Below are 23,873 nucleotides of genomic sequence, written 5' to 3'. Positions count from 1 at the left end.
GAGCTGGCTGGCAGTGTCAAAAGTGACTACTTTAGAAAAGGGGGACCTGTGTCGGCATTAGGATCTTCAAAAGTCGTTTCTCCCGAATTGAGAAATTCAGAGACAGAAAAGAACACTTATAACACAGAGCAACGTATGAACAGAATGCACTTCCGTCTGAAATGGACAATCGGCTTGTTAGTTGTTTGCCGCTGTTTGGCTCAAACATGGGCAGTTGTGTAGGAGGCGGCAAGCTGCCTCAGAGCTGCAAGTTCCCTTGAAGCTTTACTCTTGCTTCAAAACGTAGGTGCTATATAAATTGCAAGTACCATGCGAAATGCTTCCGAAAGGAAAGGGATGCGCAGCTTCAGTCCACAATCAACAAGTCGACTAAAGCTTCAAGCTCTAAGGTCTATTAGTGTTCCCAATGCTTGTCAACTAAGTCCTTCAATACTAAGATATGTTTATCAAGCTCTTCTTATGATATGTAAGTTAAGACATCGGGTTTATGAAAATAGAATCTCATACAGCAAATTGTCGAGACTAATGCCACTGCTTCTCCCCGGAGGATGGATAGAATATACACACACAGGTAACGACGGTTGCCAATAAGTTTTGAAGATCGAAGCACATCAACGAGATATCGAGTTGACACAGATCCACATCAAGATATTTTTTCCACCTAGCCTTTATGTTTGGAGGCTGAGACTCCGTTGAACATGTCTCTTTTTGTTGAGTGAGTTTACCAAGATGCAGCCAATATATGATAAGGCCGAGAACAATCATGCAATGTCCAACTTATGCGTTTGCGACAGGATTCAGCTTAGTATTGCGCCTAGCTTTGATGCATGCATCTACTTCAACGACTTAGTGTGCTATACTACGTATGTGAATACAGTTCCGATCAGACTAGCTATCATCTAATCCCAGGAAATCTCTCAAGCCAAAATGCCTATCCCAGCTGGGCTGAAAGCAAGGCTTTCACGATACCCTAGTGCGAGCACCAGCCAAAACCACGCCGGTAAATACGGCCCGGCCCATCCCGGTCAAGAAAAGGGTGTCGACAACACAGAAGAGGGATTTAAGGGAAAAGGCACAAGCATCTTGATTTGATTCGTGGGGGTTGCTATTGGCTCTGGGGTCAGTTGATGGAGGTCACCAGGCGGTTTTTGGCTAAGCTGAACGAGTGTAGCTGATAGGTTGTGATAGATAGTGAGACTATGTGTGGTGTTTTGAGGTTGTACCACTTGAATGTTTGTGTAGTAATGTTGTTCTTGGTGTTTCAACCGATGTGTAAAGAGTCCGGTTGAGCTCGGACTGCATAGCGAGTATGTGTATGGGGTTGAGATAGTAGCTCAACTCGAGTGTCAGTTGAGGCGCTGAGGCTTCATCTACGTGTATGCATGATACATGCATGGATATTGTAGGCTACAGACATATTTTCTCTTCCGTTCCGCGTTTGTCTCGGCCTCAGGCTCGTTAATCCGCTACATCTACGAATCAATAGCATTGTACCCAAGAAATGGCGAATCTCGTGCCATTCTTAGCAAACCCTCGTTTAAGTCAGATCGCAAGTTTACAGCAAGATCGCCGCTCATGTCCCCAAACGAAAACGCCAGCAAGGCAAACACACGCAGCACATGAACAAATCCGTGATCCAGAAACCCTGTGTTCCTTGCATATCGTAAACACCCCGGTTGGGTCTGATGATAGACTAGGTCGTTGCGACGTGTAACCAGCAAAACGTTGGACAGTGAGACATGTCGATTCTTGGAAATGACCGAAAAGGTGCCAAAATACAAAAGAGAGACAGAGTATGAGTATGAGTATGCCCAGCGCCAATGGAATTGGACCCCTGTTCTTGTTGGCCGTGGCTCAGCGAGGCAGAGCGCTTGACAGGGCTCACTTCTCACTGTTGTTTGGTCGTTGACTCGCTGGTATTGCCGCTGAGATGAGGGGCTTGTCGACGGATCGCCTTCGTCATTCGGGGCTCGTCTCGCTATCGCTTTGAGGGGAAATGTTTTGCGATTCACGGGCTGTACTGTACCTTGTTGGTTGGCTGTGTAATGCCTAGGACTTTGAGTAAGTTGAGGTGCTCAATGAGGTTGTCGTTGAGTTGCCTAGTCACTAGCTCGTTCCGCTCTGTCATTCACGGCTGATACTAGGAATACTGTATAAACAGGCCGTGAATTGCCCATCTAATGACGATTTCCCATCAATCTCGTGCATCACAATTCCTTTCAAGACCTCGTCTGACTGGCTCTTGTCAGAGAAATATCATCGTTGGCCTCACATCATCCTCTAATTTCCCACTGGTCCGTTGCATCCGCCACAAACGCTGACCAAGGAAGGCTTGGAGACTGCCTACAAAAATTACATACAAAATCGCCACTCGGATCTCTCCATTTTTAATTTTTCTATCTTACTGCCACTCAGACGGGAGCAACAAGTATAGCACAGTACAAGCGCCTTGTATCTGCGGACGAAGCGGAACCGTCCCCTCTGAACAAACTCGTCTCCTTGTGCCTTGACGTGTCGCACCTTGACCAAGACAGACAAGACTGGGGGTTGATCCTGTGCTGATCAGTTCTTTTTATTCTGTCTCTCGCTCTCTGCGCCCCTGAATTTCTTGGAAGACCTCATCGTGCTTGACCCTGATTTCAAGAATCTCTTTTATTCCCTATCTATATATCTATCCTATCTATAGTGGCCATTTTCCATCTTTTTTCTCTCCTCGAAACTCGCCTCACTTGGCGCTCCACTCAAATCAAACCTACTTAACGCACTGGTCCCTATAAACGCTTCGCCTTGCGCTGAGCTGACCCCTCCGGACTCGACCACTACCTACGCTACGCTACTCGCTCAACCCTGCGAACTGAGCCACGCCCTCGAATCCATCGCTTGCTCCAGCCTTCAGCTTCAAATCAAAGTCCAGTCCAATTCCTTTCAACAACTGCGCATCTCTCCACAGGCTTCTTCACCGCCCTCACCCCTCGACATTTCTATAACATTCCTTCGCCAGTCGCTTCCGGACCGTGATCGCTTCTTTTCTCACAACATTGATTGCCCTTTTCCCTCTCTCTTTTCATCAGGCAAGCAGTGCGTGCTCCCTTTTACGGCTGTTACACCCAAGACCGGCGCGAGCCCACCGCCACACTCACAATCCCACCAACTATGATGGGATCAAAACAAATGCCTGATCGCAAAGAGCTTCGCGATTACAACTACGCTGTCGCCGGCCAGTAAGTCCCTTGATCCTTTTCGCATTGCATATGCGCTTCTCATCCGAGCAATTTGCCCTCCCTTGAGAACGCCTCTGTCGCTCTGGCTTGGCACCTATATTTGCGTCACAATGCCACCCCCGCGCTTCGTCTACATCATGCTAATTTCGATGACTCAAGTGCCGGCACGCTTTGTACCCCCGATGGCGAACTATTCATCAAGCCTTGCACACAGTCCGAGATCGATTTCTATCAGTCTGCCAATCGAAGACATCCCGAATTCGCCGATATAATGCCATTGTTTATGGGATCCCTCCTACTTACCGACCCTACTGAGAAGACAATAGACGAGGCTGTGGCTGGTGTTATCTCCCACGCCGGAGATCTCAAGACGTCAAAGGAAGAAATTGTCGCTTCGGTGACCGAACAGGTTGCTCACGCTACAGCGACACAACAAAAAGATGGTGATACTTGGGTCCCAGCCAAGGATAACAAGATCAAGACCGACAAGGCGGTTGTGCTGGATAATGCTACCTTTGGCTTCAAGAGCCCCAACATCCTCGATGTCAAGTTGGGAGTAAGACTCTGGGCCGACGATGCCCCTCAACAAAAAAAGCAGCGCTTCGACAAGATCTCGGCCGAGACGACACACGGTAGCTTGGGATTTCGGATAGCAGGAATGCGGGTCTACCGCGGATCAGAGGACGCTTCGGAACTGGACGAGGAAAACTACAAGATCTACGATAAGGATTATGGCCGAACAACAGTCACCCAAGAAAACGTCGTGGATCAGTTCCGAAAATTCATCTTCAACAAAAGCGCTGGCATCGATGAAGATCTCGGCAAGGCTGTTTGCGCAGCATTTATCCGCGATCTCCAAAGAGTCGAAGAGATTCTCTCACGACATGAAAGCCGAATGTACTCGTCTTCGCTACTATTCATCTTTGAGGGCGATGGCGAAGCCCTCCGAAGCGCCATTGAAGAGAACAACGCACTCATCGACGCAGAGGCAGGTATCGGCCAAGCAGCTCGAACTACCAAGAGGGTTGATAGCGGCATCGCTCTGGACGACGAAGACGAGCTAGACGAAGACTCGGACCTCGAGACCTCCCTGCCACAAATATACTCCCTGAAACTCATTGACTTTGCCCACGCCGAATGGACTCCCGGCCAAGGACCCGACGAGAACGCCTTGACAGGTGTGAGGAGTCTTATACGCATCTTCCAAGAGATGGCGTAAATACGTTCACGGAAATGAAAAAGGGCACCCTTTATGATCATGACAAAAAACCAACGGCTTAAAATGGGGACGGATATAAAGAAAGCATTCTGCTTAGAAGGAAATGGAGCTCGATACCCATGTGCTAAAGGATCGAAAGGGGATCAAATGATCGAACGTAGAAAACAGCTGCGCTGCGCTGCGGCTAGGTGCATGGCGTCCATGATATGACAATTGAACTTTTACTTTTGCTTTGTTTTCACAAGGGGTTTTGCCATTAACCGGCCATCCTGTTAAATGTCTGGTCTTGGACTTGGCGTTGAAGGATCTGAATTTAGTTGTACAATATATATGTATACAGGATTAGGCTATTATACGAGGTTATAAGCATAAGTAACCTACTCTTTTCACTTATACATGTGATACAACCGGTCTAGAAGTAATGGGAAGAGATCACGCACACGATGTTTTTATAGAACAAACAATGCTTTAACTGGTTTTGGTGAACTACCTGTGCCTATAAAACTTCATATCCTAGTAGAATCTTGAAACAAGCCTTCAAGGCTGAGGCCTACGCAAGTAAGTCTAATTAACCACAAACAAGCTGAAATGCATCCGATACCCATACTGAACCATTATACTAGAAACGCGCGAATCCAACCGTATTCGAAGGTCAAAAACTCCTAATATAATTATTGTGAAGTGGAGAATACGCAGGCGCCTGTATGGAGTCGAGTTCCTCCTGGCAGCACCCATGATTCAGCAGGGAAACCCTTTGTCTTAAGACCTCAACTCAAGCAAAAAGAATATCGTGAGAATGTGCAAAAATGAAACTCATTGATGAGACTGGGACTCGAACCCAGGAGGATTGCTCCACCAGGAAATTGGTGTTAAGGTTAACCTTAACCTGGCGCCATAACCAACTCGGCCATCTCACCCAAGTCCTTTAGGACCCGCTTGTTGTGGTGGACGGCTGCGCAAAATTGTAACAAGTCGCTGGAATTTCGAAGAGATGGACGAAGCCATCTCACTGTCTTATTTCCGTACCGTGTAAGAGAGACATGTGATGCGCGTTTAATCCTTGGACTGAATCTTGTGGTCTCCAGCGACGACGTCGGCGTAGGAAGGTGGCACGCCCTGGCTTTCAGAGCTGCCCTCGCCGTTATTTGTCACGCCATGCTGCTGGGGCGCAGGACGAGAAGAACCACCAGCGTTCTGAGTGCCATAGTTCATGCTGTTATTGTTGTTGCTAGCACCACCATGATGAGGTTGGGGCTGAGGCTTGGGCTGCTGGTTCTGGGGGTGGCCGTGCTGATGAGGGCCTGGTGGGCACTGGACGTAGACGTAGGTAACGCGGTTACCCTCGCGATCATGTGGCAAGGACTCGTACTCGTAGGGCGGCTCAGGATATTTGGCGATGATGTACCATGCATGAATGAGGCCGGGGATGTAGGCGAGACAGCAGAGGAGGATGTTGATGAGAGAATCGGCGCTGCAGAGACCGCACTTTACCCAGACTAAATCGACGTTAGCGATGATGCGCGACAGGGAAACTGGTGGACTTACCGGGCAGTGGGGGGAAGAGAATGGCGAGGAAAGCGAGGAAGAAGTCGGCGGAACACATTGTTGCGTAGTAGAGAGCGTTCTTACTCTTTCTTGAATGAAAGATAGCAAAGAGAAAGCGGTTGAGTTGAAGAATTGATGGTTGTTTGTATGCTTGTTTGGTGCGAGGAAGAAAAGAAGAGCGTGTGACCTGATTGACGATGACGAAGGGTTCTTGCGAGGTTCTGCGCTACGCCATGCGAGACAGAGGTCGGGTCACCTGGAGGGTGGCGTCTCTGGGGGAGGGGCTTGCGTAAGAGGGACTGTGCAGGGAAGAAGGGAGTGCATGATTGGCTGTAGCTGAGACGTCAGTCACTGGAGCCCCGCTGACAGCCACAGAATCGGGTCATCACTGAGTTAAAAGTGCTGGAGGCAGCCAAGTTGCCTCAGCAAGACTTCCCGTGAAATGCTGCGATGAATAGACTGAGTTGAGAATTCATGTCCAATATTAGACTGCGATACTTGCTATGTAGTCGAGGTGACTCTGAGGAGATATTTGAAACAAAAAGTGCAGCGTCTTCTTGCAATAATCAACGATATGGTTTCACATACGTCATTCCACTTACACTCTCGACAAGACATGAATGGATTTCAGGCAGAAGCGTAAAACATGGATCTGAAGCAAATAACGAATCGCTTATGCAAAGCTAAACCGTAAGTTTATTCAACTACTCACTACCTATTACCAAGTCAAGTAGCTCGCACAACTAATATAGGTAGGAAACTGGTTTCAACGCGCTAATTGACTACCACACAGCTTCGGACAACTTCGTGCCCTCATGGAGCAGCTTCCGTAGCGTCCTTGCACACAAAGTCACACATTCATAGGGCGAATGGTTTAGTGGTATAATACTCCCTTAGCATAATTCAGTTTTCTGAAGAATCTGGGAGTGGTCCAGGGTTCGATTCCCTGTTCGTCCAACACAGGTGGTTAGAATCCACTATTATCCACACTTTTTGGCTTTTGCTTAATATTTCTAACATAGAGAAGTTTGCAGTTATTAAGATCACTAACTTCTTAATTATATACTATTGCTATAGTATTAGGTAAATAATTTTTTACTTTACTTTTTATAAGTTTTTTATTATATACTATTTTTATATTTTACTTTTTTTACTGCTTAAGTTGCTTTTACAGCCTTGGCCGGCAGTTTATACTTAAGATGTTTAGTTGAATAGTAATTTCCAGAGAAGAATTTTTATCTCCTGGAGCAAGATTAGCTGTTTCTCTTAAGCAAGACTTGTATTGAACATAACTTTTGCATTTTACTCCAAAGGCAGCTGAAAGCTTCGGGCATGTTAGGTTGTCCTTGAAACTTACATTCAGATCCATATGGATATAAATACCCCCCCATATTTTATCTACAGCAGAGCGCGTGAAACTCAAGACCTTTAACCACAGTACTAAGCATAAATAAAGTAATCAAAAGCTCCCCTAAGTTCATACTAGGATTGGACTGGGTTACTATTAGTTTACCTAAGTACTTCCTAGATTTATTTGCGCCTCTGAGGTTGTCTTCGAGTTGCTTGCTGACTCATCCGTTTTTTTATTTTCTGGAAGGTAACTTATTTGGTATACCTTTCGTTTATTTCCAACCTTGCGCACCGAGCAGCGTCACCACAACACAACACAACAACACGATGGATGATTTATCGAATCTTGAGCTGTTATCCCTCGTCTCGAAGGTATCTTCAGAGTTGAAAAATCATATGAATCTGGACGACAAGACAGTGGCTGAATTCCTCATCGATAAACGAACCAAATGTAGCAACTTCGAGGATTTCCGCGATGATCTAGCAAAAGCCCTCCCCTCGATTCCTCTCAGTCTCATAGAGAGTATCGACCGTTTGGTGCTTGCTCTACACCCACAATTTAAAGGAAAAGCCAAGACCAACCACGAAGAGCACCATTCGAGAACCCTAGAAGAGAAGGAGAAAGTCTTCAGTGGCCTCACGCTGCCGGATAAGGAGCCTGCGCGTGACGATGGATCGGGCGCATTCGACGACACATTAGCGCTATTAGAGGGTCTAGAAGGGAAGGCGAAAAAAGAGAAGTCTGCGAGAAAACGAAGTCGAAGTCGAAGTCCCCGCGACAAAGAGTCAAGGAGGAGAAGGAGAAGGTCGCGCTCGGGAGAACGACGAAAACGAGATAAATATCGATCGCGGTCACGGTCGCATGAGAGAGGCGACGAAGATTGGCGTGATGGGTACCGCGATTCGCGCAAAGATCGACGAGGGCGCCGGCGACACGACGATGACGACGACCGATTTCGCAACGCTCCAGCTCCTGAAGTTGATGACTCGCCGCAGCTGCACAAGATCTACGAGGGGCATGTTACAGGACTGAAAGAGTTTGGCGCCTTTATCAACCTGCACAATGTAAGAGGTAGAGTCGATGGCCTTGTACACGTTTCCCGAATGTCTGCCGGACAGCGCGTTAACCACCCGTCGGATTTGGTGTCGCATGGACAAAAGGTCTGGGTCAAGGTGACAAGTCTCGATAAGGACCAGAATGGCCGCGATCGTGTGGGGTTGTCAATGAAGGATGTTGATCAGTCCACTGGGGAGGACCTAGAACCGCAAGCTCGAATGACGACTGGTGCCAATATGGAAGCGCTAGGAGGAGGAGGTCTACGAGACGGGTTCGCGGAACCAACCGGCATGCCTCGAGATAGCTTGGGTCCTCCACGACGACAGAAGAAGAGAATGACTTCCCCCGAAAGGTGGGAGATCAGACAACTGATCGCATCGGGAGTGGCCAAGGCCTCGGATTACCCTGATCTGGAAGAAGACTACAACGCGACTCTCCGAGGAGATGGCGAGCTTGAGCTTGAAGAGGATGTCGATATTGAGGTTCGCGAGGAGGAACCGCCGTTCTTGGCCGGACAAACCAAGCAGTCCCTGGAATTATCACCCATTCGCGTTGTCAAGGCCCCAGAAGGCTCTATGAACCGAGCAGCTATGTCTGGTACCAACTTGGCGAAAGAACGCAAGGAGCTCAAGCAACAAGAAGCCGACGCAGCTGCGAAGGACGAGCCCAAAGAGAACCTATCCTCTCAATGGCAAGACCCTATGGCTGATCCCGACAAGAGGAAGTTTGCCAGCGATTTGCGGAATGCTAGGAAGAACCAGCCCTCCGAAGATGTGCCCGAATGGAAAAAGGCAGTGATTCCAAAGGGACAGTCTCTAGGCAAGCGCACGAACCTCAGCATCAAGGAACAACGAGAGTCGCTTCCTGTGTATGCATTCCGAGAGCAACTGATCAAGGCTGTCCACGAGAACCAGATCTTGATTGTAGTCGGAGAAACAGGATCGGGAAAGACGACCCAGTTAACGCAGTATCTCGCTGAAGCTGGATTTGCCAATGATGGTATCATTGGCTGTACGCAACCTCGTCGTGTGGCTGCCATGTCCGTCGCCAAGCGAGTCGCAGAAGAAGTTGGCTGCAAGCTTGGCGAAGAGGTCGGATATACTATTCGATTTGAAGACTGCACTAGTCCTTCGACAAAGATCAAGTATATGACTGATGGTATGCTTCAGCGTGAGATTCTGGTAGATCCCGACATGTCACGATACTCCTGTATCATGCTTGATGAAGCTCACGAGCGTACCATTGCCACTGATGTGCTGTTTGCCTTGCTAAAGAAGGCTCTCAAGCGACGCCCCGATATGAAAGTCATTGTCACCTCAGCTACTCTCGATGCAGACAAATTCTCTGCGTACTTCAACGAATGTCCCATTTTCACCATTCCCGGTCGAACATACCCTGTCGAAATCCTCTATTCAAAAGAGCCCGAGTCCGATTATCTGGATACCGCTCTCGTCACAGTCATGCAGATCCATATTACGGAGCCCAAGGGTGATATTCTTCTTTTCTTGACAGGTCAAGAGGAAATTGACACGGCATGCGAAGTCTTGTATGAGAGAATGAAAGCTTTAGGGCCTAACGTACCAGACCTCATCATTCTTCCTGTCTACGCTTCACTTCCGACAGAAATGCAAAGTCGAATTTTCGATCCTGCACCCCCTGGCAGCCGTAAGGTTGTCATCGCAACAAATATTGCAGAGACTTCTATTACTATTGACGAGATTTACTACGTTGTCGACCCGGGGTTCGTCAAGCAGAACGCTTACGACCCCAAATTGGGTATGGACTCTCTGGTAGTTACGCCAATCTCTCAAGCTCAGGCAAACCAAAGAGCAGGCCGAGCAGGTCGAACTGGACCTGGAAAGTGTTTCCGTTTATATACCGAGGCAGCTTACCAGTCTGAAATGTTGCCGACTAGTATCCCCGAAATCCAACGACAAAACTTATCCACAACAATCCTCATGCTCAAGGCAATGGGCATCAATGACTTGCTTCACTTTGACTTTATGGACCCGCCCCCGATCAACACTATGCTTACAGCATTGGAGGAGCTATATGCCCTTAGTGCCCTCGACGACGAAGGTCTACTTACTCGACTGGGGCGAAAGATGGCCGATTTCCCTATGGAACCTTCCCTAGCCAAGGTGCTTATCGCTGCTGTTGATCTAGAATGTGCAGATGAAGTCCTCAGCATCGTCTCCATGCTCAACATTCCCACTGTCTTTTATCGCCCTAAAGAGAAGCAGTCCCAAGCAGATCAAAAGAAGGCCAAGTTCCATGATCCTCACGGCGATCACCTGACCTTTCTCAACGTCTATAACTCATGGAAGCAGAGCGGCTACTCAGCACCCTGGTGCTTCGAGAACTTCATCCAAGCGCGCTCCATGCGTCGTGCGAAGGACGTCCGCGATCAAATCGTCAAGATCATGGACCGCTACAAACACAAAATCAGGTCCTGCGGCCGTGACACCGAAAAGGTCCGCCGGGCCCTCTGCGCAGGCTTCTTCCGCAACGCAGCTCGCAAGGACCCCCAGGAGGGCTACAAGACCCTCATCGAGGGCACCCCCGTGTATCTGCACCCGAGCTCCGCGCTCTTCGGCAAGCAGGCCGAGTGGGTCATCTACCACGAGCTCATCCTCACAAGCAAGGAGTACATGCACTGCACCACGAGCATCGAGCCCAAGTGGCTCGTCGAGGCGGCGCCGACCTTCTTCAAGGTCGCGCCGACGGATAAGCTGAGCAAGAGGAAGAAGGCGGAGAGGATACAGCCGCTGTATAATAAATTTGCTACTGAGGATGATTGGAGGTTGAGTGCGCAGAGGAAGGGCGGAAGAGGAGGCGGCGGTGGTGGAACCTGGGGTTAGAGCACTTACCTAAGTATTAGAATAGATACCAATAAGTCTTCCCTAGATCTTAATAAACTTGTCTAAATATTTCATAGAGGTTATACTAAATACACCCTAAATCCTTCTAAGATTTATAAATATTCCTGCAACTTTGGCTCGAGATCTGAAGTTTTCTTGCTTCCCCCTAGCTTTATGTTTGCTCGTCACTGCCGCCTGTAACCAATAGCTAGTGACATGCGTCGCGCAAAAGACGTCCGCGATCAAATCGTCAAGATCATGAATCGCTACAAACACAAGATCAGGTCCTGCGGCCGTGAAAGCTCAAGACGTCGAGCCAAAGGTCAGTGTCAGTGAGAAGAAAAGTTATACAAGTTTAGAAGAATTTAGGATAGACTGAGCAAGTTTAGGACACATTTGGTGAATTTAGACAAGATCTAGCATAAATTTGACCAAGTTTACTGAATCTTTGGTGGCCCAAGCTCCAATGTCAATCGTACTGATTGGTGGCTGTTGCCTCCACATATACCCATGACATCTGCAGCCTTGAGCCTCCACTGACGAACACCTCCCATCCATCTTCAACTTCTTCCTCTCCATTCGCTCGATGGTACTACCTTGTCTTTTTATGCTTCTTAGAGAAGCTATTTCCACAGCAACAGCACAAACATGAGCTCGAGTCATCAAGATGTCGCCTCCGCTGTTGAAGACCGTTCGTACATTGAAGGATTCCACATTTGAAGCTTGTGCCTGCGTCAGTGCACATCTGAAGGCATCTGCATCTGTAACCACAGAGAACGGAGCCAAAGCTGACAGAAATGACCTCAAATCCTTGACCATCGAGTTGAGACTTCTTGGGGGCACACTCTATAGTCTTGAGTCCCTCATCGTTGAGTTGTCTGTAGACAATGATGCCGCCGACAGCACTATTGGTATCACCCCTAGCGCCTCAGGATCCGAGAATGACCCTTCTCAAGAATGGCCAATTATCGATGGGTATGAGATACTCCTTACTGCCATAAAATCCTTTCACCATCTCGCCACTTCTGATGGGATCAAAGCCGCTAGATCATCACTCCATGACATCCGATCCAAACTAGCGTTTGTGCTCGGAATCTCAGACACCCTCGAGGATATCTCACTTCGGCTCACTCTACTCGAATCAGAACCATTGCCCCAACTTCTGGTCCAGAAGGAATATGATCCAGAGGCTATCGAATCACCTGTGCAGACCCCCTATGACGATGAGCAGGGTGAAGCAAGACCCGAAGATGTTTCCGTTTGGCTAAATATCCTGAATTCGCCTGAAAATGATCGCGAACCTGCAGAGTACAACAAAGAGATGACATTAGTCCAGTCACGCCGCATCACAGAGCCAGCATATAGAATAGCGGCTACAAGGTGGCCAAAATACGCGGAGATCTACTGGCAAAAGCTTCGACCCCAAGTCTGCTCCCTCTTTCGTGTCCACAAGTCGTACAACTTCGTACAGTGGGTTCTTGAATATGCCAGGGAGACATACCCTCGAACATTCGGCACGATGGCCCTTTCGCCAAGATATCTTCTTGAACTGACTGATGCGCTCTGCAACGGATCTGTCTTGCCACTTCATATTGCTGCTGCCCTCGGGTTGCCTAATCTTTGCAGAGACCTTCTATCAATGGGCGCCAACGTCAACCAGCCCGGTCTTCTCGGCACGCCACTCTATTGCGCCCTTGTAGGCAGCAAGGTTCTCATCACCCGTACGGAGCCAGTATCGTGGCCGAGTCTTCTCGTTGGTAACGATTCTGATGTCGATCAGGCGGCAACTATCCTACTGCTTGTCGAAAATGGCGCAGATTGCACGTTTCGGTATTCTTGGAAAGATGCCACTGAAGAGGTTTCACTAGCAGGTTTGGCCTTTTGGACTGCAATGAAGACCAAACATGAAGCAATCTTTACAAACATCATCAAAGGATTTGCAAATTCTGCTCAAAGATCCACTGACATCGCTAAAGGAGTTGCCCTAGACTCTTCTTTTTGTCTCCTTTTACAACGAGAACCTGTAGTCAAACGTGGTCTGCTTCACCGAACTCGATTTGCGCGCCTGCTTACATACGTCTATGACTTGACATTGGTCGACATCGAAAAAGAGTCCACAGAGCACAATTGGATCCAAGAGCTGGTAGCTCGACTCATGGTGCACGCCAACATCAAGCTTTCCCCCTTAGGTGACGGAAAGGTGGACACATTGAAAGACAGCAACTTTGCGGCTGCCGTTCGGAGTGCCGTTTTGGACTTCAATGTGATCTTGGTGGATCGGCTGATCAAAGACCCAAGATTCTATGCCAACTTCAAATACAATAAGGAAGAGACTCTTCTCCACATGGCTGCGGAATCTGCACAGAATGAGATTCTGGAAATGCTGATTGAAGCCGGGGCTGATATTAGAGCCAAAGACTCAAGCGGTCGCACACCACTCATGCTCTGTAATGAAGTTAGTCCCATGGCCAAGCTGATTCTCGAACACGGTGCACCGACTTTTGATACGGACAACGGGGGCCGCAACATTTGGCACTACTTCGCCGCCACTAACGAAGACGACATACTCAAATTCCTGTGGGACAACGACCCTTACAAGATCCGCAACTTGAACGCCGTCGATGAACAAGGGCATACGCCACTGCTGTCAGCGTTTGCTCACGTCAGGGCTCTTCAGCAGTCTCCCAAGACCTCCACGTCCGCCGCACCGCTTGCAGCTCATTTTCTGCTTGAGAAAAGCCAAGGGTACATACGAGCGGAGGGCAATGAGAGCCTGGCTCGATGGGCTGTCGAATGGGGCAATATCGGGCTGGTACGGCAGCTGTTCCGTCTCTTTCCCCAGGCTAACATGAATGATGAATTACTCCTTAAGTCACTTAATATGTCGGCTTCACCGGAGATGGTCTCATTGGTACTTGAAAGGGCTGGACCCTCTCGGCCATTCGCTGATGGCACAACGGCAGCAGAGACAGTCATCACAAACGTCAAGCTCTTGAAGGAAGGCCGATTGACTAATAGTCCATCGTTACATCCGTCCTGTTTTCCCAACATGACACGTAGCGCCTATATGCGGCTTCTTACCCCTGAAGTCATAAAGTCGCGAGACTCAAAGGGGCGGGGGATCTGGGTGCGGTTCACACAGGATGTTTTCCCATTGATTAGTACTGGTTCGCTTCGATGTCCCTCGTCCCTCTATTTCCTATCTTCTTTTATGTGCATGGCTATATCCTGCTTGGTCACAGTGGGCGCCCTCGCAGACTATGAAAAGGAGAGCAAAAAATGGGCCGTTAGCTGCATAGCGACGAAGGGTGAGTTCTCCTTTAGCCAACCGAAATGGAATAATTGGCAGGTTCCATTTGTCACCGCTATCTTAACCACCTGGCTTTCCGATCAGAATCTGCAGGACGGCGAGTTCGGCATCATGGGCTTCTTCAACGAGGAAGAGGCGGCACATCTGATGTGGGCGGCCGTCGACTTTGGTATGCCAGAAGTCGTCGAGCTGCTGGCCCAATGCGGCTGTGACGTACACAAGCCTCGGCGGTGCATGCCCCTTCAAGGGAGGTCGGTTTTCGAGACCTTTCTGGCTCATCAGCCTATCGACGTTAGCATGATCCGGCCCGTTCTCCACAACACGAAGCCACATCAGATTAGGAAGCAGCAGCAGTATACATTCACAGAGCTCGTACGAGTAGCTGATGAAGCGGTCGCTGTGGAACTTCTCGGTCAGCTAATTGATCGGGGATTGGATGTTGATGGCTTGGAAATTCCTGCGTAAGTCTTCTATTCTGGTCTAAACTCATCCTATTTCTGCCTAAGTTCACCCAAAGCTATCCTTAACTTATCCTCTTTTTACCCAAGTTTTTCTAAATGTATCCTAAACTTAGGTCATCTAACTAACTCTTGCTCCCTTAGTCCGTCACCAATGAAATCACCCGCACCATCCCCGTCATTGCTCATGATCGCGATCTGCTCAAAGAAGATCCTCCTAGGGCGATTGCTAATCGAACGAGGCGCAGATGCCTCTTTGGCGCCGCCAAATTCCATCAGTGCCTATCTTCTTGCGGCAAAACTTGGATATGTGGTTATCCTTGAAATGATAATCGAGAAAGTCGGGTCGGCACAGTTTCCTTGGCTAGCCGTTTACGAACACATGGAGGATCGCGATACTTATAATGCCTTGCATTTTGCGGCAGCCGGGGGCCATCGTGATGCCCTCACAACACTCTTAGAAGCCACACCTCTGGCTGACATGATAGCTGCCACTAGTCCACGGTTTGGCAGAACATGCGCCCACCTCGCTGTAAGGGCCGGTTCCTTGGATTGTGTGAAAATATTAATGAGATACTCGAAACGTCTGTTCAGTATGAAAGACCTGTCAGGAAGAACCCCTCTGTTCTTGGCAATCGTTAGTGGCAATCAAGAATTGATTCAGTGTATGAAGGATAATTTGTTGGACTATGACAATCCCCAGGACATGGGTATCATCTTACTGAACCCAGTTCCAGCCCAAAAGGACGACAACGACGATTCTGACAGTGACTCGCTACCAGAGTCATCTCACGGTGAAGCAACCCACGAGCAGAAAGTTTCTGAACCAAGACAGATAGGCGCCATGATAGCAGATGCGATAGATCATTATCAACTCAGCCGAGACCCTTTGTTCAACTCTATCATCGACCACACCTCAAAGAAGGACTTAGGGTCGGCCATAATGCCTTGTGGAGGCTGTACCCTTCTCAGTTACACGGCAGCGACCAACAAGATCCGACCTATGCTGGAACTGGTGGAGTTGGGGCTTACTGGTTTTGTGGCAGGGTGTGGGGAACATTGGCCGGATGGCTTCAACGCACTTCTTTGCGCATGCCAGAATATTCGAATGCTGATGACAACTGACTTGTTTATCCCTTCAGAAAAAGCGCGCTCCTACTACAAACTGTGCTTAGATGCTTATTTGGGGATGGGGATGTCATGGTTCCATCTTCCAATGTCACCGATCCAAGCCCTTTTCAACTCCTCCCGGAACAGTGGATATGATATTGTTTACCATCAGAAACTCGTCCTTCAGATATTCATCAATCACCTAACTGAGCATGCTCAGGCATACTGGTAGGTGATAAATAGAAGAACAAGAGGTCATACTGACAAGTAGCAGGACGCTCATAAGAAGAATCATTGGTGTTAATGATGGATTCGAGTTTTCTGCAGACGAGAGCATTCAACAGAGAGTTCTACGTTACGTCCTAAACATGAAGAACCAAGTTACTTCGGATAATACTGAAGCGACCAATAATACGGTTCTGCATGATGTGATACGTCTTTTGGCCGGAGAGGGCAGGAATCGATTGCATGGTTTCACGACATATCACGATGTGGCCAAACTCCTCATCAAAAACGGAGCCGATGTCAACGCGCAAAACTCAGAACTTGCAACCCCCCTACACCTGGCTGCCTACTATGGTCAAAAGGACATGGTGCTTACACTCTTAAGAGCGGGCGCCAACCCGAATCTTTTGTCTGCCAGCGGCGCGTCAGTTGTGGGACAATCTGTTGCCCACGGCAACTTCCAAGTAACTCGTTGTCTATTGAGCAATGGCGCAAGTCCTGTGACATTCTTCAACATCACTTTCGAAACGGCTGACGCCGAAATGGACGCCCTTCGCCAGTTGATTGAGCTTGGAGCGGATCCCTACGAGGCAAGGCCAGGGACCGGAAGTACTCTCACGAGTGCGATCTCTGGGGTTGCTGAGGGCATGTCATTTGTACTGAATGGAAATTTTGACTTTCATCGACTTGCAGAACAGGAACCGCTCTTAATTAGCGAAATTCTTGCTAATAGGAAACTCTCGTCCATGGAGCTCAAGGCGATCATCAAGCGCATACCACGTGAGTATCGTGCTCGGTTAGTGAACTTTGAACCGGAGGAGAAACACACTCCATCATTTTCCATTATCCTCGAGGACGATCCGAAGCTCCTGCAGGTGTTACTTGATGTCGGTCTGGACATTGAGCACGAGTGGCATGGGAAAGGAACACCGTTAGTGTTTGCTGCTCGCATCGGAGCCTTCAAATGCTTCAAGCTCCTTGTCCGTCACGGCGCAAGGCTAGCATACCTCACAACTGGAAGACGAGGTGAAGTCCTTGCAAGATCTGTCACCGAGGCAGCGAAGCTCCATCCCCGTCTCCTTCGATGGGCCTTAGTCAATCGTCACTACGAGACAAAGTGTCTTACGCAAGAAGCACACAACGGACCTTTCATCCCCATAAAACCATGGTCCGGCGGACGACAAAGTGCGTACTACAAACTTTCAGGCAGCGGTGATGAGGTCCCCCAGCTGCCATCAGAGTCTATGATGGACTCGCTCACCCGATTCGCGAGGATGAAGAGGGCTATGAGAGGAAGGACATTGCCTGTCTCCCTTTGTATACTTGCGCGGGGATTTGAGCCGTTTTAGCGTCGCGCGCTCGCCCGTATGTGTGTTGAGAAGCCAATGATTCCGGTGAGTCGGGCCTAGAGATACCACAGGAAAGTACCTCTGTATTTTGTATTGGTGGTTGAGGTGGCTTGGTTTCCGCAAGGCTTTTTGCATGTTTCCCTACTGTGCCGGGGATGGTTTTGTATGATAGGACTGGATGCATTGGGTGTAGAAGAAGAACTGATAGGACACATCTGAAGATAATTGTAATGTACCAAGTGCATTCTAATGAAGTGCCCCTAACTTATGAGATTGTAAGCTACTCACAGGAGACAATAAAACTTAGGTCCTTTATCCTAAACGATGAAAAGTCTTAGGCGAATTTAGTCTAACTTAGTAGGTCTTTAGAACAGTCAATCTTGGCGCCTTGCTTCAGGCTCGAAGTCTTCTTGTTCCCAGGGGGTGACTTCTTGTCTGTCCGTGATTGGTTACACAATTCATACTTTAAAATAAACAGTCTTGTTAAGTGCAATAATATCTAGGATATGCAGTTTGCTTTGTCTCTTATAGTGCCGCACCGATGCTTGCAGTGTCGCCCCGTCTTCCAACGCTGTAAAAGTCCCACACTATTTTATTTTCATTAAAAGTATAAAGGCTTAACATTATATCTCGGTACTAATTTTCGCTTTTCTAGGGTACTGGTTGGGGGTCTGTCTTGTGGACAAACAGTGGCATTCGAGGTAAGAATGAGAGCAAAGCAAATAAGAAAGGTCAGAGGGGTATACCGTCATAATTTCTTGAACACACTATATAACTGATCTCCTGGTATTTTATTCATGACAATGATGTAAGATCGAAGATATGGAGCCTTTGCAACGTCGAGATATTCAAACTTGTATAAGATTATGATTTCATGGGAGTGTCCGATCTCGAACGCTACATCTCTCGAACCCAGCCAACCAAAAGAGGATATCGGTCGATAACAGGTAATTCTGAGATTATAGGAGACATTCTAACGAATTGCGTTCAGTCGAGGGAGGAGGTACATCGGTGTGTGCGGGAACGAGACTGAGAGACGAGGGGTTTTATCGTGAAGCTGATGGAAGATAACTGTTCGGTCAAGAATGGTTATACATGGACGCAGCATCATATAACTGATCTGGAATATCGAGTTGGGAAGAATCATAAAGAAAAAGATAACTTTCTTTTCGGCATATCACTCGAGCAATGACGAACGGGGACGAGGTTGTCATATGAGCATTGTCTTTGAATTTTTGGAGATGGCAGCTTCTTTGGTCGATGCATGAGGATGGAAGCAGTCAAATCCTACGCTGATATAAATCGAGAGGAAGCATCTAATCGGTTGAGGTCAGGGGTATCGATGCTGTGTAATGCATGATGGAAAGCAGGTTGTGAGGGAGCTAGAAGCCCATATATCAGCAAGCAGGTGCTTTGGACTATTTGGAGAGAATCTAAGTTATTTCTCGGGTCTCTCCTTTTGTTATAGAATCTATTTCGCGAGTTTCAGAAGGAATCACTCGACACAGGCCAGCAACAATTTGGCTGTTTCATTATTCTGCGGCTATTTCACAGGAATCAACCACGACACCATTTTCAGCAGTCAACCAATTATCTTCTACCCATAAAGGTCGTTTTAAGCCCAAGATAGAAGAATACATCTTGTTTTCGCCCAATTTGATGTATTTCTGTTGTATCTTTCCATCACGTCACTATCGTCATGCGCCTGCCCTATCTGGTTTTGAGAACCCGGATAGACAAGTGAGCACCTTGATGGACAACCCTGATGTCTTTCCCAGTGCCAACACCACCAAATTTGATGCGATGGCCTCGAAAAACAGCCAGAAACAGAGTTGATCTCGGACATTGTCGATGCTGATATAGTGTGCGTTGCATCATTGTTGCCGCGTCTAGCGGGAGGACCCTGGGGGTTGTTGATAAGGCTGAGACGGTGAGAAATGAGTATAAGAATGAGGGCGTCCCTTGGTTTGGCTCTTGGAGTCTTCAATATGAACAAGCACTTGCTTGGTGATTGATCGTCGATGACAAGAGAAAGTCTTGCATCGCCCTAGCCATGGGAGAGGCTACTTCTCTAGTCAGTGTCAGTTTGCTATACCCGAAAAGTACCATGGATCGAGGGACTCAAGTTCTTCCATGTGAGTAATACAACAGCAGCTCAGCTACCCTCAGCCACCAACCTCGATCATCACGGAACCGTATCCTGTATCGAGAACTCGCCTCCTTTTGTTCATCGCCTCCTTCGGTGTCCTTCGGTACCGACCTCGACTTCGACCCGGACTCAGCTCAACTTCTCAGACCGTGGATACAACATTTACCTCACCCACGTCCTCTCACAAGGGCCACGACCAGTGGCCCCATTATCACGGCCTTATTACTCCTAAGTCTCACGACGAAGCCATATCCCTGAGTCCCCCCACGAGAGATATCCCGGTTCGACTTTCCATCATGATACAAACTACCCAGCCGAGTTCCGAGACCTTGTCTCCATCCCACGCCTTGAGATTATTATGACTGGATACAAGACCAATTCGGGCGTCATTACTATCAGCTCAGACCGGGCGGGGAGACTCGGTGGCCCCGTATGGAGACGATGCCTAGATCCCGGATTGCCTCCGTGTGATAGCGGACTTTGGTGTGTGATGATGTAGCGAAGTAGTTGATGCTCATGATGAGATGATGTTGTTCCGCCCTTGGTGTGCTGTAGAAGGGCAGATGAGGAGACGCTTGTCTTGACCTGATCCAATATTGATCGCTTCACCAGAGATACCTGGTGTTGAGGACAGTAGGCATTCTCATGTCCTAGCATGATCGTCATGCACGGATGTAAGTCTCCGCCGTTATCTCCTACGTCTCAGCTTTTTTTCTTTCTCTAGCCCCTCTTTCTCTCCGTTATTTCCCTCAAGATATCTTGTTTCTTATTATCATGTTCGTTTGCCGCGTTAGACGTGGGTCACGACAGCTCATCGTTTCCCACGGATCAATCACACACTCTCGATCCTATTTACACTCCCACGTCCGCACCCACACCTCCGGTAGCCCGATGGGTTTCCCATGACTAAAGTCTCATCATTCACGGGCGCAATAGTCCTACGCTTTCTCCATTGCTTTGGGATATACTTTCACTGCCTTGTGTTTCCCATCCTCGCTTCGTGTAAGAGGGCCCAACACACCAATCATTGCCCAATCTTGCCAAAGATGCATGCGCGGGATGCATGCATGAATGGTACAGAACTAATCGACTCTGAGCCGTCAACGTATTGGCTTTTGTGGTCCCCATCCATGCCCACGTTGTTCTCGATTATCCCTCATCGATCCGTCTCACTTATGCCTATCACACTCCGTTGTTGTTGATAGGCTTGTTCATCACACTGGTTCGTCACGTTCACGTATCACGATGATGAACTAGTCCTCGCCGTGCATCTACTGCATGATTATCTTTGTTGTTGATTATCATTCCAGCGGCAAGCGTTACTCGATTGTTGTTGGCTTCACTCTAACATGATCATCCATCAGACATAGCTCGTCTGCTATTGGTTGCCTCACATTATCCGGCCGTCTCGTTGTCTTGGTTCCCTACCCCACTCGGCGAATAAGTCTAACTCTTATTCCACTCACATGTTCATATCCATTCTCATCGCTTCCTCTTACACCTTCTCGCTCTGTGTGTACCCCCATCCGGCATATCTATTCTCTTGATTCGTCCACGTACAGGGCAAGACGTCTCGGTAGGCCCAAAGGGGAACTACCCCGGCTTCGACGCAGGGTCTCGAGGCACAACATCCTTTCCCTCTTTCTCTTGCAACCCTAGCTCAGGCCCCTACTCACCGGTGTGGACAATGGACGAAGCTATTTTAGTCAGTCCGGCTTGAGCCTTTCCAAAGCTCTGTCGTCGCTAGGATGAACCCCCACTCTCAAGTGTCCAAGTTCCATGGAAGCATGACTTGCTTCAGGAGCTGCCTTGTCCCTGGCAGCTACACTGAGCTATCGGAAACCGGCTCAAGCTAAGACATCCATAGGTACTGGGCATGTCTCGCGAACTACATCTGCATGCGTTACGTGGCGATACCACTACGATGTCAGCGGCAGGCCTCAGTAGCATGCCAATCCTACCTTGTCTGGAAAGAAACCACCAGTTCCACATCTACTGCCGTTTGGTTCAATAGGGGCAAGTCTACGTTGCAGCGCCGGTGGCCACGAAACTCATTTCGCAGTGGCTGCATCTCGGGACGGCGCGAGTAGAGCTTGAGCTGGAGCTTCACGGTGGAGAGCTCTCCCTGTAGTGGAGGCTCGGCGCAACCACTATGCATCATCTCGGCCAATTACAGAAACATGGGCCTCCCACATCGTACATGGGCATGCGGGGTGAAGGTCACTTTGACTTGGGAGGACCCTGAGACTTGGTTGGACTCGAGACAAGTTGGTGATGCAAATGGAGTGGAGTCACTCCCACCTCCATCCACGCCCATACCCACGCTGGACGCGATAATCAGACAACTGAGAGATGGAGTATGATCGAAGATGGCTGAGAATATGAGGATCAGAAAAGTATAAGAAGGGCGGTTCATCTCGCTCAAATCAGGTTTTGTTCATCATCCAACAATCTCACACTTCAACACACACACACACAACACTTACAACTTTTTCGAAGACCTTCTTCACCAACAACTATCAACATGTCTCCCTGGTGAGCTCCTCTCAATCTGCCGCTGCATCTTGATGGTCATCGAGCCTGAAATAGTCGCAACGGTGAAGCATCGAGCATTTGACTAACACTATCTAGCTCTTGCTGCAACCACGAGGCCTCTAGCTGCTCCACCAGCTGCTCTTGCTGCAAGGTTAGCTCCTGCCAGACATCATGCCATATATTGAACAGCTTTTAATTATTCTATAGCACTAAATTCCTTCTACCATCATCAACGACACTCGGCAATGACAACCATACTCGTAGGCCTCTAAGGGCCATGCGTCCATGATACGATACAGGAGGACATCTAATGCGAGCTCAACGAGCAAGTCGGATGGATAGGTACAATGGAAAGGAAAGAAAGAAACAAGAGACATGCTGGTGATGGACTGGGACCGCCAACTTTCGATGGCAACGCAGTTTAGAGACAATTGAAGCTTGCATGCCTTGAACATGTACCTCATCTCATGTGACATCTTGACTCGCCTTGCATGAATCTCGACAACAGTAGCTAGATCTCGATACTCGCGGTTGCTATCGGGACGACATGATATCGTGCATGGTGAGGATATTAGAGTTTCCTAGCTCTAGGCTAAGCGATGTCACACGTAAGAGATAGAAGCAGATGATCCTTGAGGAATCTGAGATAGCCGCTGCAACCGTTAGAAGCTAAGCTGGAATCATACTAGAGATGGATAAGATCAGAATGAATTAACCCCTCTTTCGGGCTGTTTCATGGCGACGGCCGAGGAGATGGCGTTTCTGGTTCGGATGTTGGCGTGAAGGAGCGCGACGGTCCGGACTGACATGGACGTGATATCATTTACTCGATGAGAGGCTATTTAGATATGAATAAAGACAAAGTAGTGGAGGAGTTTGTGAGATTGTCACATTATCTTGGTGATATAGGGTAGAGTCGAGACAAAAGCAATGTTCCCCGCTTCAAGGCTGACATGATCTACACCAACGTGTTCTGTGCAGATGGATCCATGGACTTTATATACCCTTTGAACTCTAGGCTCGATGTCTTGATGGAATCATTTTTGGACGGGGCAGTGTTTTGACAGTGAGATCTCGTTGCATTCATGATCTATCTTTGGCGACAGGATCATCTCTAGCTGCGGATCAAATCAGATCCTACAGGGTCCATCTTGTCAAAGCGTTTGATCTGAGTGAGACTCAGTGACCGCTGCGCCATAAAAGGATTGAAACGACCTATTTAACAGCCCACTTAGACAGCTCGCTCATGTTTCCCTTGGCCAATACAGAGCACAACCGTCAGTAATTGTGAGGCTGTTTCACAATCATCAAATTACGTCATCGTGAATCTCCGCACTCTGCATCTTTTTCAACCCGCCAAGTGACCGCCAAGTGAGGCTGTGTATAACCAGCCTCGTTCACAAAGAAATAACCAGACTCTTTCTCTTATTATTAAATGCAGTTTTATTCAGAGTCTTTTTAGTGGTATTATCGCCCAGGTTGAG

At 48.4% G+C, this 23,873-nt stretch overlaps 4 protein-coding genes and 2 non-coding genes across 6 annotated transcripts, besides 3 other annotated features; 4 read left to right on the top strand and 2 right to left on the bottom strand.

The window, feature by feature from the left end:
• Window positions 1–3,153: 3,153 nt before the first annotated feature.
• On the top strand, window positions 3,154–4,440 carry FMAN_10110 (uncharacterized protein; the record flags this gene model as incomplete). Its single annotated transcript, XM_041820748.1, has 2 exons — window positions 3,154–3,221; window positions 3,381–4,440. 2 exons carry the CDS (start codon window positions 3,154–3,156, stop codon window positions 4,438–4,440), a joined length of 1,128 nt encoding a protein of 375 aa, XP_041686597.1.
• An 817-nt stretch (window positions 4,441–5,257) lies between these two features.
• Window positions 5,258–5,357, bottom strand: tRNA. Its single transcript is given in 2 exon segments — window positions 5,258–5,301; window positions 5,320–5,357. It is a non-coding gene; the product is annotated as a tRNA-Leu (tRNA).
• A 136-nt stretch (window positions 5,358–5,493) lies between these two features.
• Window positions 5,494–6,043, bottom strand: FMAN_10109 (related to SNA2 Integral membrane protein; the record flags this gene model as incomplete). Its single annotated transcript, XM_041820747.1, has 2 exons — window positions 5,494–5,936; window positions 5,986–6,043. 2 exons carry the CDS (start codon window positions 6,041–6,043, stop codon window positions 5,494–5,496), a joined length of 501 nt encoding a protein of 166 aa, XP_041686596.1.
• An 805-nt stretch (window positions 6,044–6,848) lies between these two features.
• Window positions 6,849–6,942, top strand: tRNA. The gene is made up of 2 exons: window positions 6,849–6,884; window positions 6,907–6,942. It is a non-coding gene; the product is annotated as a tRNA-Ala (tRNA).
• A 720-nt stretch (window positions 6,943–7,662) lies between these two features.
• FMAN_10108 (putative ATP dependent RNA helicase) lies at window positions 7,663–11,253 on the top strand (the record flags this gene model as incomplete). The annotated part of the gene is made up of 1 exon (XM_041820746.1): window positions 7,663–11,253. The coding sequence occupies one exon, from the start codon at window positions 7,663–7,665 to the stop codon at window positions 11,251–11,253; it is 3,591 nt and encodes a 1,196-aa protein (XP_041686595.1).
• Window positions 11,254–11,920: 667 nt separating this feature from the next.
• Window positions 11,921–17,705, top strand: FMAN_10107 (uncharacterized protein; the record flags this gene model as incomplete). Its single annotated transcript, XM_041820744.1, has 3 exons — window positions 11,921–15,024; window positions 15,166–16,359; window positions 16,406–17,705. 3 exons carry the CDS (start codon window positions 11,921–11,923, stop codon window positions 17,703–17,705), a joined length of 5,598 nt encoding a protein of 1,865 aa, XP_041686594.1.
• A 4,673-nt stretch (window positions 17,706–22,378) lies between these two features.
• Window positions 22,379–22,389: a sequence feature (Short protein (FMAN_10106, CVL00806.1) was converted to a misc_feature.).
• Window positions 22,390–22,485: 96 nt separating this feature from the next.
• Window positions 22,486–22,540: a sequence feature (Short protein (FMAN_10106, CVL00806.1) was converted to a misc_feature.).
• Window positions 22,541–22,596: 56 nt separating this feature from the next.
• Window positions 22,597–22,602: a sequence feature (Short protein (FMAN_10106, CVL00806.1) was converted to a misc_feature.).
• The last annotated feature ends 1,271 nt before the right edge of the window (window positions 22,603–23,873 follow it).

Source organism: Fusarium mangiferae (genome assembly GCF_900044065.1).
Source record: "Fusarium mangiferae strain MRC7560 genome assembly, contig: FMAN_scaffold011, whole genome shotgun sequence".
Lineage (NCBI taxonomy): Eukaryota > Fungi > Ascomycota > Sordariomycetes > Hypocreales > Nectriaceae > Fusarium > Fusarium mangiferae.
This window is presented reverse-complemented; position numbering and strand designations above follow the sequence as displayed.